This window comes from Cervus elaphus, chromosome 9 (genome assembly GCF_910594005.1).
Source record: "Cervus elaphus chromosome 9, mCerEla1.1, whole genome shotgun sequence".
Classification (NCBI taxonomy): Eukaryota; Metazoa; Chordata; class Mammalia; order Artiodactyla; family Cervidae; genus Cervus; species Cervus elaphus.
This window is the reverse complement of record NC_057823.1, coordinates 7,640,287-7,656,541: the sequence shown is the minus strand read 5'-3', so window position 1 is coordinate 7,656,541 and position 16,255 is coordinate 7,640,287. Positions and strand designations below refer to the sequence as shown.

The 16,255-nt window shown below is 51.5% G+C and overlaps 3 protein-coding genes across 9 annotated transcripts in view; 1 reads left to right on the top strand and 2 right to left on the bottom strand.

Moving 5' to 3' along the window:
* The window catches only part of PBX4 (PBX homeobox 4), a 50,930-nt gene extending 42,054 nt beyond the window's left edge, over window positions 1–8,876 (bottom strand). Inside the window, exon 1 of the mRNA XM_043910806.1 lies at window positions 8,660–8,876. Within this exon, the coding sequence (XP_043766741.1) occupies window positions 8,660–8,811 (152 nt within the window). The 5' untranslated portion in view covers window positions 8,812–8,876. The remainder of the gene's footprint in view (window positions 1–8,659) is intronic.
* A 3,016-nt stretch (window positions 8,877–11,892) lies between these two features.
* Window positions 11,893–16,118, bottom strand: LPAR2 (lysophosphatidic acid receptor 2). Of its 7 annotated transcripts, none has more exons than XM_043910802.1 (4): window positions 15,349–16,114; window positions 14,972–15,237; window positions 13,594–14,335; window positions 11,893–12,780 (listed from the first exon to the last, which is right to left on the bottom strand). In XM_043910802.1, exons 3-4 carry the CDS (start codon window positions 14,333–14,335, stop codon window positions 12,467–12,469), a joined length of 1,056 nt encoding a protein of 351 aa, XP_043766737.1. In that variant the 5' UTR covers window positions 14,972–15,237; window positions 15,349–16,114; the 3' UTR covers window positions 11,893–12,466. The 7 variants fall into 7 exon arrangements, with proteins under 7 accessions (XP_043766737.1, XP_043766735.1, XP_043766734.1 ...); XM_043910800.1 differs by having other exon boundaries at window positions 15,010–15,237; XM_043910799.1 differs by having other exon boundaries at window positions 15,010–15,170.
* On the top strand, window positions 15,336–15,944 carry LOC122699568 (proline-rich protein HaeIII subfamily 1-like). The gene has a single exon (XM_043911698.1). The coding sequence runs from the start codon at window positions 15,336–15,338 to the stop codon at window positions 15,942–15,944; it is 609 nt and encodes a 202-aa protein (XP_043767633.1).
* Window positions 16,119–16,255: the final 137 nt, after the last annotated feature.

The following is a 16,255-nucleotide window of genomic DNA, read 5'->3' as shown; positions in this document are numbered from 1 at the left end:
TGGGCGTGATGAAGGCCTCAACTTACACATTTTAGAAAGTCCAGGCCAGCACCACACTTGGCACAATAACTGAGCAAAGATTTGTTGAATTTGACTGAAGGCAAGGTAGAGGCTAGAGATGTCAAACTAATAGAGGAGAAATGAAAAGTGGCAGCACTCTGACATCTCTAGGCTGAAGTAGGGCAAGTGGAGAATCAAAAACTAGGGTGAGAACTGCTAACTTCCTCGGTCAAAGAAGAGAGGAGAAGCCAAAGGTGCATAGGGCTCGGTTGGGAGCCCCTCCTTGGTCTCTGTTATAGGGCTGAGCTCCTGGTGGGCACTCATCCACTCTAGGAATGATGAGAACATATTAAGGGGTTTAATAACGCCGCATGATGAGAGAGACAATCAAAAATGTCTGGCTGGAACACACCACATTTGGAGAATTCCCTAGAGGTCCAGTGGTTAGGACATTGGCGCTTTCACTGCTGGGGCCTGGGTTCAATCCCTGGTTGGGGAACTAAGATCTTGCAAGCCTCATGACATGGCCAAAGTGGGGAGGCGGGGGAAACACTAGATTTGGGCAGGAGAAAGTGATGAATAAAGAAGAAGGTTGCTTTAATAAAAACTAAGAGCAAGAGTACTTAAACCACTGGAAGGCTCAATCTGCAAGAGAAATGAGTGTCTCAAGACATTTCTGAAGAATGGATGGTAGAGAAGAGCCAATGACTACTCAACTTTCTTCTGATCAAGAAGTACTTATACAGGGAACAGAATAAACTTCATGCTCATTCCTTGCTTGGGGCTTGGCAAGGAATTCATGCTCGCCTGGACAGCAGAGAAGACAGGCAGTCACTCCACTGAGTCCCTGCCTAGAAGGCCATGCCCGCCACTCAGGTCTGACAGAACCATATGTTCCATGCCTTCCTTGCACACTCGCTTGCCCCAGCAGGAATACTGTTGCCTCCTTGGCCTAGGCAAAGCCTCTCATCCAGGCCACAGTCATCTCCTCGGGGGATGCTTCTGACACCCAGCCTGACTTCCGCTGGACTCTGGTGTCCCAGGGTGCACATTCCACGGGCTCTCATCTTGCTGACAGGTAGTCTCTCTTGCCCTGGCTGATTGAGTCCTCATCACCCTCTCTGGTCGCCTCTGCACTGCACTCTGCAGTGTCTGCCTCTCCTGAACTGTGAACTTTTGGGACTCACTGTTGTATCCCCAGAACCTGGCACAAAAGGAAAGGTTACTGAGCAGTTGAGATTAAATTCTTAACAATGAACTTTAAAAAACAGCTTCTGATGCTCCAGTCCAGCTTTCTAATCTTCCACAGTACTGGATCAGCTCCAAGCTCCTCTGAGTCATGTCATGCTCTAGGGAGCCCGTGGGGCACTGGGAGAAGCAGGGAGGACAGCAGGTCAGCACCAGAGTTCAAGAGAATAAGGCCAGATCTCCAACCAGCCACACCCTAGTCATCTGACCTCAGGCAAGTTCTTACTCAGGTCCAGTTCCTCTTCTAGAAGCTCAGTGAAATCACCCACTTCCTAGGGTTTTTGGGAGATTTAAATGAGAGACAGAAATTATGGCTATCACCATCATCATCAACCACTGTATTCTGAGAGGTGTTGGGTGCTGTGCTGTGCTTAGTCGCTCAGTCATGTCTGACTCTGCGACCCCATGGACTGTAGCCTGCCAGGCTCCTCTGTCCGTGGGATTCTCCAGGCAAGACTACTGGAATGGGTTGCCATACCCTCCTCCAGGGGATCTTCCCGTCTCCTGCATTGCAGGTGGATTCTTTCCTGTCTGAGTCACCAGGAAAGTCATACTCTCACTTAAATGACTGAAACCTGCTCATTTATGAAACTTTTCTGAAACATTCACATATTGCTTTACTTACTGATAAAACCACTTCAAAAGGGATTTTGCTGTGATCCTAGACAGCTTCAGGAAATCATTTTAAAACCAGCAAAGTCCAACTCTTGGGAAAAGTACACCAAGGACAGCAAGACTTTCCTTTGGCACTAGACCAAGTCAAGCTAAGTGTGTTAAGCTAGGAGCAGCGCTAAAACCTGCAAGCAGGCTAAGGACACAGACTGCCAGGCACCAAGTCGACTCGTATTTACAGAACCTCCTTAAGGGTGATGAAAAAGAAAATTTTAGCGCTGAAATTTTACTTTCCGGGTTTGGACGAATAGATCCTCTCTTGCTAATGCTATCTGGCTTTAGGAAATTACAAACCATAAATTCCTCTTCTGACTCCTTGCATTCTTTGATGGGTGTGCTCAAAGGCTGAATGCTCTCTGAAAAGCATTAACGTGCTTACTTCTAATGGTCTGTGTTCCCATATTTAGTATCCCAGAGGTGCCGAGACAAGGGGCATACCATTCACTCATCAGTACACGCCTCACCATCTGAGTAAGTTCTAAGAACAGTCAAATTTACGTCATCATCACCTTTTAATATTCAGAACTTAATCCATATTATAAGTAAAATCTGCAGAAATACTGGAGGAATTAAGAAAGTCATGCAAATTTTGACCAGTAGAAAATAATCTTACAAGTCATAAGTAAAAATCAAATTAAAATTTGTTTCTTCTTAAGGAAAGTTATGAAGGTCCTAATTGAAGTGTCCATTATGTTGCCTAAAAGACAACCTCTAAATATAACCTTTTTAGTTTCAGGTACACCACTCTATATGCCATATAGCTAGCTCCTAACACGTATAATAGCGATGGTTTTCTATCATATAATCTCATCTGTTGCATTGTAATCGCTTTTAAAAATTTTTATTTATTTAATGAATTTATTATTTGGCTGCATCAGGTCTTAATTGCAGCATGCAGGGTCTTTTAGTTGCAGCATGTAGGATCTAGTTCCCCAGCCAGGGATCGAACCTGGGCCCCCTGCATTGTGAGCACAGAATCTTAGCCACTGGACCACTAGGAGTCCCTCTTCATCATATTTTTATTTGTTATATATAAAGCTTTTTTACCCTAAAAACCTTAGTACCATTCCCCATTGGTCATTTGCTGCTGCTGCTGCTGCTGCTAAATCGCTTCAGTCGTGTCCGACTCTGTGCGACCCCATAGACGGCAGCCCACCAGGCTCCCCTATCCCTGGGATTCTCCAGGCAAGAACACTGGAGTGGGTTGCCATCAAATTCTACAAACTAACATGAATTTGAGCTATGGTTTTATAGACTATGTATAGGAACTATTAGAAACAACGCCTGGAACCTCTAAAACCTGATTTCCTCGGACTGGAAATTAAACAGACCCTAAAACAAGAGGGCCCCAAGCCCCAGATCAAAAGTATCATCTAGAGGGGAAAACAACTATTTTTTTATTTTTATTCAGTTCATTTCTAATTTTCTTTCTATATTAAGTAGGCAAAACAATGCTAATATGTGACCCTTGTGGTTAATTTTAAATTCCTTATGCCCACACACAATTTGGGCTCAAAAGTAATTTCCATTTGTCAGATTAACCATCCACTCAAGGAGATCAAACCAGTCAATCCCGAAGGAAATCAACCCTGAATATTCATTGGAAGGACTGTTGCTGAAGCTGACGCTCCAATACTTTAGTCACCTGATGTGAAGACCCAACTCATTGGAAAAGACCCTGATGCTGGGAAAGATGAAGGCAGGAAAAGGGGATGACAGAGGATGAGATGGTAGGATGGCATCACTGACTCAATGAATATGAATTTGAGCACTCTGGGAGATGGTGAAGGACAGAGAAGCCTGGGATGCTGCAGCCCATGGGGTGGTAAACAGTCGGACACAACTTAGTGACTGAACAACAAAAACAGGGTAAAATGATCCATGAAAACTGAAGCGAAATGATCCATGAAATGATCCATGAAAACTAAGCGACACACTCTCATCCCTACTCTTTTTTTTTCCATCCCTACTCTTGAGGTCCAACCTCTCCAAGGGTGGTCAGGGATCAGCACCCTCGGAGATGGTTAGAAATGTGGACTCTTTGGCCCCACTGGGACCTGGTACATCAGAATCTGCAATGCAACAGGATTTCTGCAGAGATCTGCTGCAGGTCCAGCTGAGAGAAACATTGCTCTAAAGCCCAACTGTCTGGAAATTTCTTCAGTGATGGAGATGTTTTTTACCTTCATTAATATAGTAGCTATTAGCCACATGTGGCTACTGTGCACTTGAGATACAGCTAGTGTGACGGAGGAACTGAATGTTTAATTCTATTTACTTTTAATGCATTTTATTATTTTTAATTATTATTATTTTTTTGCTGCTCTGTGTGGCATGTGGGATCTTAGTTCCTCAACCAGGGACTGAATCTGTGCCCCCTGAAATAGAAGTGCAGAGTCTTAACCACTGGGATGCTGAGGAAGTCCTCAATTTTAATGCATTTTAATTTAATATATGGCAAGGGGCTATCACATCGGACAGTGTAGCGAATACCTGCATTTCCTTGCCAGCAAATGGTCAAGAAGTGACCACAACAGCCAAATCTGCCAATCTGGCAGCACAATCATCTATCCTTCCAACACGCAAAATGACTTGAAGGCCAGTCCTCTTTAGCTGCTTCTCCCAGAACATCAGGCCTGAAGCCTGGGTCTCCAGGGTGACACTGCTGACCACTCTGCATCACTTTTTATTTTTTTTTAAAGGTAAGAAATGGATTTATTTAGATTCAGAGAGAAGTACACTCTACAGACAGAGTGTGGGCCACCACAGAGGGTGAGTGGTGAAATCTGGCGTGGTTGGTTTTTATAGACTATTTTTGCTCAGGTTCTTGATGTCTCATTGCAGAAAGAATTCAGTGAGAGACAAAGTGATAGGTAAGAAGTAGGTTTATTTAGATTCAGAGAGACCACACTCCACAGACAGAATGTGGGCCATTGCAGAGGGCGAGTGTGGCCCCTTTTTAAATTAAATTTCCAAAACTCACCCCTCGGCTTTCCCAGGTCCAGAGTTTTCACCCTGACTTCTTAGGAATCTCACTACTGGACAAAAAGTAAGTCCACCAGCCTTTGATGAGTGGCAGCTTTCAGACCCCAGGGCACCTGAAGCCTGAGGATTCTCAAAGGTGTGGTATACAAATACACTGTTTGGGGCCATGGTAGTGGGGTGGGGGGCCCAGAGATTGCACCGGATTTTCAAAGGGGCCCATGATTCAAACACTGGTTAAGAACTCTGGGAGGAAGGAAGAACTTTAGAGCCTGACAGTCCTGACAGAGGAGCCTTCAACCCAAGTCTGGCAATCTCATAAACGCTTCATAAAGGGTTTCAAAGGTATTCATAGAGGTATTCAAAAGAAGTAAATGAAAAAAACTATGTAAACTTCAAAATGTAAAATGTACTATTATAAAAAATACGGCTATATGTGATAGAGTGAATATACTCAGAAAATCTTTGGCAAATGAGAGAAAAATTTCTGCCTTCCTGGTTCCATATAAGAAATGAATGAGAACATGGTCAGTGAAAGGTCCAAATCAGAAACTGTAAAACTGTTCCTTCTCCAGGAAAAGCTCAAGGTGTCACCCAAGAAAGTCAGAAGATCATTCAAGGAAACTGGTTATCCCTCACGCAGGAAGTCTCCAGCTGATGAGGGCTGAATTTCAACTAAGACGGTGCATTCCAAGGTCCCCAGTGTCCATCTACTATCTGGGTAGCCGGAAGGAAGAACAATACACAGTTCACTATTCCAAGACTCCATCGAGCTGAAGCTGTAATGACAAAGTGAGTTACAAACAAGCACATTGAGCTGCCTTCCTAATAATGTAGAAAGGGGTAAGAAAAATCCAAGCTTAAGGAGGACAGGTGTGCTTTCCTTCTTTAAACACATTTAATGGTGACGAAGTGGGCTTCTCTGGTTGGCTCAGTGGTAAAGAACCCGATTGCCAGTGCAGGAGAACTGAGTTTGATCTGGGGGTCAGGAAGATCCCCTGGAGAAGGAAATGTCAATGCATTCTAATGATTTTGCCTGGAAAATCCCACAGACAGAGAAGCCTGGCAGGATACAGTGCATGGGGGTGCAAAGAGTCAGGTATGACTTAGCAACTGGACACGTACGCATGGACAAAGCAGGTTGAGAGGGCCTCAAATCTGAGATGAAAAATTCTTTCTTGCCAGCCAGTTGAGCTAAATGGATTCCAGGGGCCATGAAGGGGTTGGCAGGGCACAGAGACAGTGCAGGGTCAAAAGGACTCAGAAAGGTCTCACCCAGTTGGTCAACCAGGGAAGACACGTTTTACTCCCCTGCACAGGTTGATAATCTACCTGGCTGCTGGTTTACTATAAGGAATGAAAAGTTAAAGTGTTAGTTGCTCAGTCATGTCCGACTCTTTGCAACCCCATGGACTTCAACCTGCCAGGCTCTTCTGTCAATAGAATTCTCTAGACAAGAATACTGGAGTCAGTAGCCATTCCTTTCAAGGAACAGACCCACCCAAGCTGTGTTTTCTCCAAAGTGGAGTAAGTGGCCCGCTCACTAGAGGACTAAAGACTGGTGTCTGGACTTGGGTGACTTTTAGGGCCCTGAATTCATCTAGAGGCTACACAAGAAGTAGAGCAGATGTGAAGCCCCCAAAGTCTCAAAATAGAAACCCCAGGGCTCTTTCTACCTCAGAAAGGAAACAGGAATCAGCTACTTAAGAGCTCTGTGGTAGTAGAGTAAGTACCATACCCTCCCTTTTCAGCTTCTTAGCCTTCAAAGAAAAAGGACTCTCTTTGAGAACAGCAAGTAGCGACTGACTGCATTCCATTCTAAAGCCTACCTAAGGGAGTTGAGAATCTCGAGATTGACAAGGGAAAAGCAGCAGCCTCGGGGCTGTGTTGGGCTGCCACATGCCTGAGGAAGCCCACTTCTGGGCGGAGTTCAAGCTGCTTAAGCAGCTCCAGGCCTAGAACAGAAGGAACACAGCTAACTTGGCAAACACTGAAAAACTGCTTCTGTGGTTCCTGGGTGTGAAGAGCCTGTTTTCCCTTCTCCCAGCTCCAACAAATCCAGAACCTAAGTGCCACAAAACCTGACTGAATACTAGGTACCAGGTATTGTGCACAGCCCTGGGAATACAAAGGAAAGTACAACAATGCCCTTGCTCTCAGACTGGCTTAGCAGACAGGGCATCACAGAAGGGCACCCTCTCCCGGCCCAGCTCTTTGTGCCAGGAATCACCTCTACTCAGCACACTGCTGTTATGATGACTGTTTATAAGTTAGTCTCCCCCATACCTTACTGCTGAATGAGATTATAAGAGAACCTCTTAGCCATCCTGGTGTCTGTACACCTAGCACACTGCTCCAGTGCGGGTGGGGGTGGAAGTATGTATATGTGACGCTCTTAACTTTCCAGATAGAGGCCTTGACACTGTGGAAAGAATTGACATGTTATAAGAAGCGGAGGAAAGAAAGTGTGAAGAATGCCTGCCACATCCACCTTTTACTTGCCTTCTCTGTTTCTGGGGCTGTTGTTCACCTGGCTTTGTAACCTGTCCTCCCTGGAAGGTTCTAGGCACTGTACAATTCACACCTCCAGACCCTGGTCCCATCCACAGGGACCATCCTTTACCCCAAAGAGACCCCACTCAACAAGACCTCATCTTCCAAAAGACTATCATTCAGTGCTTTGCTCCTTTCTAATAATTCAAGCAGACTCCAAACACAATGGGCTGCCTTGAGAAGCGCATTCTACCAGTCCTGGCTGGCTGACAAGTGCTAAGTGGAGGTGAGACATAAAAGCCACTGTGATTTTCCCACTACACCTGAAATAAAACCCAGACTCCTTCCTGAGGCTTGTCATCCCCATGTGATCCTGGTTCCAGACTCTCTCCACTCCACTGGGGACTCTGAGTCCCCAGCTCTGCTTTCTTCCTGCCGTTTCCCACCCTGGGGCTTCTGAAGGTGCTGTGCCCTTTCCACCCGGCTTCCCACAGCTTTCCATCCCTTTAGTTACAGTTTTTCTCACAACTTATTTTTGTTATTATTTTCTCTCACACCATTAGCTTGAGAACAGTGACTATGTCAGCACCCAGCTCTGTGCCCCACACATAGTATCTAGCAAATATTCGCCAGATTAATTAAAAAAAAAAAAAGGGGGGGGGGTCCTCTGTCTCCACTCAGCTTCCACACTAACCTTTTTACTGGATCATTTCCAAATCAAATGACACCATCTCTTCATTACCCAGTCTTATTTCTCCATTACGGACCCCCTCCCCAATTTCCCATCTTCATAAACACCACTGATTCATTCAGTTGTCCATTATTCACGAATCCTGTGTGTACCCACCTCTCAGCCCTTACACCCCTCATCTCCGAAACTCTTCCCCCTTATATTCCATAACCCTTGAAACTACTCTTCACCATAAACCTCTCCATCCACAAACTCTCCTTAAACCCATCCCTCTCACCTCAGGACAGCTCCTAAAATCCATCACTCAACTGCTTACTTCCATAAACCCCCTTTCAATCCGTTCCATTTTAACCCGTCACGTCCCTTCCTCCTCAGAATCCCGCTTCAGTCCTCCTTAAGCCTCCCCCTCCCATGCGCCCTGCCCTCCCTCTCTCCGCCCAGAGACTCGTCGCATCTCTCACCTTGCACCTTCCTCACCCATCACGACCCCAGCTGCCCCGGTCCTGGCCCCTCGGCCCGCCCCCTTCAGTGAAGCGACTTTGGAAGGCCCCCCCGCCGAATCCGCGCCAGTACCTGGCCTGCGCCTCGTCCAGGCTCTGGTCGGTGATGGCCATGATCTGCTGCAGGACGTCGCCTGTGTTGGAGCCCGGTGCGGGCCCGGGCGGCGAGCGGCGCGGGGCAGGCGGTGGCGGCGCGGGGCGCGGCGGGCGCTGCGGAGCGTCCATGAGCTGCGGGTGCTCAACCAGGAGCCGGCGAGCCTGGAGAGCTCGCGCGGACGTCGTAGCCAACTGCTGCCGTCGGTGCGCACCGCGCGCGCACCCCGGAGCCCCGCCCCTCGCCGCCGCCTACGGCCAACCGCCGCCAGCTAGGCGGCGGCGCCCCGCCCAGGGACACGCCCTGCTATCTCCGCCAGCCAACCACCGCCGCCCAAGCTGCCCGGCCCCGCCCACGGACACGCCCCCTACCAGCCCCTCTCAACGGCCTAGGACTCTTTTGGAGGTTGCTGAGGCAACGGCGCTTTCAATTTTAACCCCCTCCCTCTTCCCTGCTGGCTCAGACTGTGAAGAATCCGCCTGCAATGCGGGAGACCTGGGTTCGATCCCTGGGTTGGGAAAATCCCCTGGAGTAGGGTATGGCGACCCACTCGTGTTCTTGCCTGGAGAATCCCATGGACAGAGAAGCCTGGCGGGGTACAGTCCACGGGATCGGACTGAGCGACTAAGCACACATTCTTCCAGCCGGAGAGGGCGACGCCGGTTTTGTTCTGCTTCGGAGACTCCCACCTCTCACATCTCTGCCTTCCGCATTTCCTCAGAGCCACCACTGCTGCTCAGAGACACTTTACTTCTCCTCAGAGCCAGAGCCCACCCCCCTCCCCATTTCATAGGCTCCCATGTCTCAGAGCATCCCTCAGGAACCTACACACCTCAGATCCTAACTTCTCAGACACTGCACTCTTCCTTAAAGCCACCCTTTCTTTTCAGACCTTCCCTTGCCTTTCAGAACCCCATCAACACCCCCCCGCCCCCCCACAATCTCCAGAAACCCTGAGCCCCAGACCCCTGCGCAGTGAGCTAGTGCATCCCTCAGCCTAGGGTCCCATCAGGTAGGTCACTGGGGCTTCCAGCCTCCTGGCTTCCCCTGATGCACCTCTAGTGTTCCATGGGTGGCACAGGAATATGTGGTGATGCTGGCTGGGAAGTTAAAACTGAGTGATTTTCTCAGTTGCAGAAACCAGTTCACCTTTCAAGATTCAGCTTAAGAGTGACCTTGCTTGTTTATTCATTCTTTCACTCTACAGCATTCTGCCAGCACGGGAAGAATGCTTTCTGAGGACCTACCCTGTGATGCATCCCCGAATCAGAGTGAATCTTCACAGGCCTTTGTTTCTAGCTGTTAGAACTCCCACCATCAGAGGATACTTGTGTGAGAGAAAAGGATTTATTATTGGACATAAATCACTTCTCCAAAGTCATGGAACCTCCTAGAGCCTGTTTGCTTTGGGGACAGATTTCTGATACAGGCTCAGAAAGGAATCTCAACTTCCTGGGGACATTTCAGAATCTTCTTCCCACTACTGTTGGAGAGGAAATGCAAACACAATCTAATGTGAAAACCCCGACATGGCCCCAGTTAACAGGAAGTACTAGAACACGTGGGGACCATGTAAATGTCAGACTAGCGTGGTCAGTGACCACACGAAAGACCTGAAAAGTGGTCAGTAACTTTGGTGTCCTTCAGAGAATAGTGGTGGGGGGAGGGGGTTGAAAGCTATGAGTACCGTCTGAGACAAAAAAAACCTGAAGTCACCTGGTAGAAGGGAACCTACCAGGGAGGGAAAAACTGATGGCACAAGATCCCAAAGGAGACCAGAATTGTGTGGGTTAGAACCTGGAAGGCGCTGATGCAACAGCAGCCAGCTCAGAGCACATGAAATAGAGCTGCCTTTGGAGACCACTAGGTGCGGGGTGGGGGAGGTTCCCACCGCACAGGAATTGATTGACTGCCTCTGCATCTGAAACAAATACTCCCATCCAACAGGCATGGAGCTCCATGGAGACAAGGACTGTGTACTCATCTGTGTGGTAGAAGATGCTGGCCAAGGTCATCACTTCTGGCAATTCAGGGCGCAAGGAACCACACTGCCCACCTTGGACCCTGGGATACCTAGCACCCCAGTTTATTCTTGCCTCCTCACAGAGCTGTTGTAGGGCTGGGAGAGTTTCCCAAAGGGAAACCCAGCCCCATTCAATGTAGAAAGACCTACATGTTTTTGGCTCTTTGGCAATGCATGCTTTAGTAGTTTAAGAATTTGGTCTCTGATGGGAGGCCTGGGTTCAAATTCTGGCTAGGTGTGGAAGCAGAGAATCCAGATCCTGGTTCACTCTGTGCTTAGCAGATTGCCTCTAAGCATCTGAGCATCTGAGAGGGGGTTCATCATGGGTCTGGCACATCTGAGACCATAGAGTGAAGTGGGGAAAGCCAGGCTGAGCTTGTGATCAATTCCAGACTTTATGGAAAACTGAAGTCCTTTCTTCAGGGGCCTCTCTAGCCCCCTCTGTGTCCTTCTGAAGCTATGTAACCATGCGCCAAATCTCAGTCTTTTATGGCCACTGTCCTCACATGAAAAATATGTATAATACCTTTGCCACAAGAAGCAGGTGGTGATTAAATAATGTACATAAAGTACCCTGATGCTGGGAAATAGAGGGCAGGAGAAGAAGGGGGGACAGAGGATGAGATGGTTGGATGGGCATCACCAATTCAATGGACATGAGTTTGAGCAAGCTCTGGGAGTTGGTGATGGACAGGGAAGTCTTAACATGTTGCAGCCCATGGGGTCGCAAAGAGCAAAGTGCATATCTGTGTGCCAGGCATAGCAGAGGAGCTTGAGAAATGGCAACTTTAAAATCCTGCATGCTGGTCCATGGACCCCACAACCTCTAGCCCATCTATTATAGGTAGGTGATAGAGTGGGCAATGGGATAGACACACCTGACTATTAACAACCTGGACTCAGACAAAAGGGCAAGCAGGAGGCTTACACAGGCCAGGAACCACTCTGGGCTCCAGAGGCTGGAGACAGAGGCAGGTGGCAAGATGAAGGCAGGGGAACAGATGGAGGAGACAGAGCACAAAAGGAAATGAGAGATGGAACAACAGCCATACAGAGACCAAGGGGGGGTGAGAACAGGGCCGAGGAGATGCCACGGTGAAGGATCCCAGCTCAGTCTGAGCCAAGGTGGGCAATTCTGGGACACAGGGACAGACAGACCAAGCTGACAACAGAAGAGGCTTTGGAGATCTCCGAGTAGAAAAGTTTACTCCTTAAATCACGCCCTCCTTGTAGACCGCCTCAGTTCTCATGGGGACAGGCAAGACCCCTGGAGGCTGCAAGGGGTCATAGACCTTTCCCAGATCACACTCAGCACTCCTGTCTGTGCCCCTAAACAGTCAGCCTCAGGCAGATGGGGCACCCATAGTCCGTCCGTGTTACCCTGCTTTCCTGGGCTGCATGGCCCGAGAGTCCTCATCTCTCTCATCTTTATCATCCACGCCACCACAGACAAGAAAGCAGTCCACAGGGGTTACCAGGCCTGTGCAGGAAAAAAAAAGTGTCTGTTAAAAAGCCCCCCAACCTTCAGAACCTGATTCTTGCACCCCATTCAACTCTCTCCCAGTTGCATAGATGACCCTAACCCGCAGGCTCAGAGACAGACACAGCTGCGTGCCTGGGTAGGGCTGGCAGTGGTTCATGCCATGTCAGACTGACGGTCTGCCTTTAAGTCTGGCCCGCAGACTGGGTAGAGCCAGGCGCATCCACAGTGGCCCGGGGCAGCGATGTGGCATTTGCTGTACCCTGCTGAAGTTCAAGGTTAGCTAAAGGGTGGAGTCCATCAGGGAATGGCCATTCTCAGGAAGCATGATGCGAGTGCTGGTGCCCGTGTGGGTGGCGGTTGTGTAGCGAACAGACTCGTGGGTAGACGGGCGGAGGCACCAACAGCATAGAAGACGGCGGAAGGTGCGGCGCATCTCAGCATCACGGCACGAGTACACCACGGCATTGACCAGTGAGTTGGCCTCGGCTAAGAGTAGGAAGTACTTCTCCACTGCCAGGACGTTGCAGGACTTGCAGCCCAGACCATCCAGGAGCAGCACCACCTGGCCCGGCGTCCAGCAGACCACAAATGCCCCTGTGGGACAGAGCCTGATGTGAGCAGGGCCAGCTGTTGCAACTGCTCAAAGCTGGAGGGAATCTCTAGATCTTGGGCGACAGCTGAGCAGTTTGCAAGGAAGTGCTGCCTGTCTTGCTGCCTTTGCAGCATGATGGGCAGAACGGCTAAGAAGCGGAACCTTTCTCTGATTTGTCTGCCTTTCCTAACTGGTACACGGTGGACAGGTGGGAGTAGGAAATGGCAACCAGCTCCAATATTCTTGCCTGGAAACTCCCATGGACAGTGGAACCTGGCGAGCTACAGTCCATGGAGTCGAAGAGTCGGACATGACTGAGCATGCACATACACAGTGGACAGGACCCTGGACATTGAAGATTCTTTGGTGGAAAGGAGGTCACTGTAGGACTGGCCAGTTAGTTGGTGGGGGAAAACGAATGATTGGGAAGAGTTGTCCTGTTTCTTTGGGGTGGTGTGTGTCCTCAACCCAGACCATTCTACATTTAACAGCCGAACTGACCTCATTACTCCTGGCTAAGAACCCTTAAATTCCCACGGAACTCAGAACAAGCTATGACTCTATCTGTACCCTTTAAGGCTGTGCTGACCTCTCCTCACAGAACAGCTATGTGGGCCTTCTTCTCTCTTTGGGCTGGTCCTGTTGGAGCTCTTGCTTTCTTTTTTTTTTGAGCTCTTGCTTTCTGTTCCCTCTGCTTGGAATTCTTCCCTGGCCTCATCTCAGGTATCACTTCCCGGGAGAACATTTCCCACTCAAATCGTCCCCTCCCATCACGCTAGATCAGACTGGCAGTCGGGAAGCAGGGTACCACTCACCTAGGATGATGACAACAGTCTTGACCAGGTTCAGCGTCGTTTCACGGTAGCGGGGGTAGCAGCTGACATGCTCGGCCATTCGCTGCACTCGCCGCCTCACATAGAAGAAGATGCGGGTGTAGACGACCACCATGAGCAGGAAGACGAGCAGACTGGACAGCGCCCAGACGGTGAGGTAGGAGCGGCTGAGCAGGGGGGCCATGCGAGAGCAGCGGTCCAGGGCACAGAGGCAGTGCCAGAAGTGGGCGGGCAGCAGCCCCAGCCCCAGCGCGGCCACCCAAACGACCACGATCAGCGTGATGACCCGGCCCGGGGGCAGGCGGCTGTGCAGCTGCACGGCCATCACACTGCAGTGCCGCTCCACAGCAATGGCCAGGAGTGTGGCCATGGAGGCCGTCAGGCTCGTGTCCAACAGGCCCTGCCGCACGAACCAGCCCCGGAGTGACAGCCGGGCTGTGCGTGGGCCTGTGTGGAACATGAGGAAGAGGTAGGCCACACCGGCGAAGAGGTCAGCTGCGGCCAGGTTGCCAAGCAGGTAGTAAATGGGTTGGTGGAAGCGGCGATTGGAGGCGATGGCTGCGATGACCAGCAGGTTGGTGAGAAGCACCAGCACGCTGACAGTCAGGCCCAGCGCCACCACAACCAGATCTTTGGGCCGCCAATGGGAGCTGAGCTCCTTGCCACTGTTGTTGTAGAAGAAGCCGATGGTCTCGTTGTAGTAGCACTGGCCCATGGTGACCATCTGGGGGCAGAGAGGGAGAAGTCAGTACAGGCAGTCCTTGGTGGAAGGACACAGAGGGGAGCAGCAGCCAGAGGAAGGTTTAAGCCAGGAAGGACAAGTGTCTCAAATGCAGATGAAAGTGAAAGTGAAAGTCTCTCTGTCGTGTCCAACTCTTTGAGACTCCATGGACTGTATAGTCCACGGAACTCTCCAGGCCAGAATACTGGAGGTGGGTAGCCTTTCCCTTCTGCAGGGGATCTTCCCAACCCAGGGATCGAACCCAGGTCTCCCGCATTGCAGGCCGATTCTTTACCAGACATCTGACCACCGGGGAAGATGCCTCATGGCAAAGTGGCACTGGTGGGGACAGGGCTGACCTGCAAAAGCAAGCTCCATGAGTTGGGGGGTGGGCAGCTGTTGCTTAATTACGAATAAGCCTCTTGTAAAGATATCCCCTGAATCAAATGACTGGGCGGTTTTGTTTTTCACGGAAAAAAGCAAAACAAAACTCATTTGCCCACCGGGGGCCAATCTGTAACCAACCTGTGTTGGGTGGTGGTGGGGGGCGTCGACTGGGGCAGGACAAAGGGGTGTGAGCTGTGAAACTGGACAAGGGAGGGTCAGTTTGGTGTTGGGGTCAGTGCAGGGAGCAGAGACCAGCGGGCGTGTTTGCAGGGTGGGGCCCCTGCTAAGACCTGGCCGGAGGTCGGTGCTGGGGTGTGGTGACCTGGGCGATCAGATTGGACAGTGAGGCAGCTCCATTCGTTGGGCGGCGGGCTTGGCTTTGCGCTCGCGTGCTTCCGAAGCAGGCGGTGCGACGGGCCGCTCCGGGTGGGAGTGAAGACGCTGGCGGCCTCTGGGACAAAAGGGGCTGTCAGGAAGGCGGCGGCAGGCCTGGCCTCGCGGGGAGGGGAGCCCTCAGACTGGGGGAGGAGGAGGAAGGAGAGGAGGGTGAGGCGCCCCGGCCCCGCGGGCACGTGCCGCGCCCTCCCCGGAGCCCGCGCGCACCAGCCCCCCGTCGATGCCGGCCTCACCTGAGCAGCCCGTCACGCCGCAGACTGGGCGGCCCCGCGCCCTAGACCCACGGCCGGGCGACCAGGGCGGGAGCAGAAGAGCGTCTGGCAGCGCCGATCCGGAGCGGCCCGGGGAGGCCGGGAGGCGGGGTCCCGCCGCCACGCCCCCGTCGCGGCGTCCCGCCCCCACCACCTGGGCGAGCTCCGCCCGGTCCCCGCCACCTGGAGGAGCCTCGCTTCCGCAGCCGCGGTGGGGACAGGGGCGTCCGGAACCGCAGCTCCCCTTTTCCTCTCCGCCTCGCGGCCCCTCGGCCGCCCCTCTCTACTTCCGGCGCGGGACCCCCACCTCCTGTCCCCGCACACCTCTCGCGCCTGTAATTGTGGGCCTTCGCGGGGCTGGCCGAGAGTTCCCGCCGGGACCTGGCGCCGCCCGGGCCCGCGTCCGGGTGGTCGCACGGTCCGCGCCCCCGCCCCGGCACTCCCCCGCCCGCTCCCTCGCGTCCAATCCGTCGCCGAGTTCCAAGCCACGCCCTGATCCGACCCCGACCCTCAGCCCGGACCCCAGCCCCTCCTTGGCTTCGCCGGCCGAGAGCTACTGCCCGCCTGGCCCCAGCTGACTGTCCAGTCGCGCTCAGGTTTCTCGGAATGCCTCCCTTCTCAGCGCTGTCCCCTGCCCGGCCCACGCCTGTGGCAGCCGTGGACTCCCACGTCCCAGAGCACACAGCCCTATTGTCTCGGTTATCTGCACTTTAAGTGTTTGATTTCGCAGGACCGGATCGCATGCGGAGCTCTGGGAGGGCCGGCCCCTGTGACTCAGCCAGGTGTCCAGGCACAGCCGCTACCGCCTGTACGTGCTCAGGGGTGTTCTGAGATGAAAATAAGAGGTCTTTGGCTTCTGTGGTCGGTGAAAATGAAGCGGAAGGCTGCT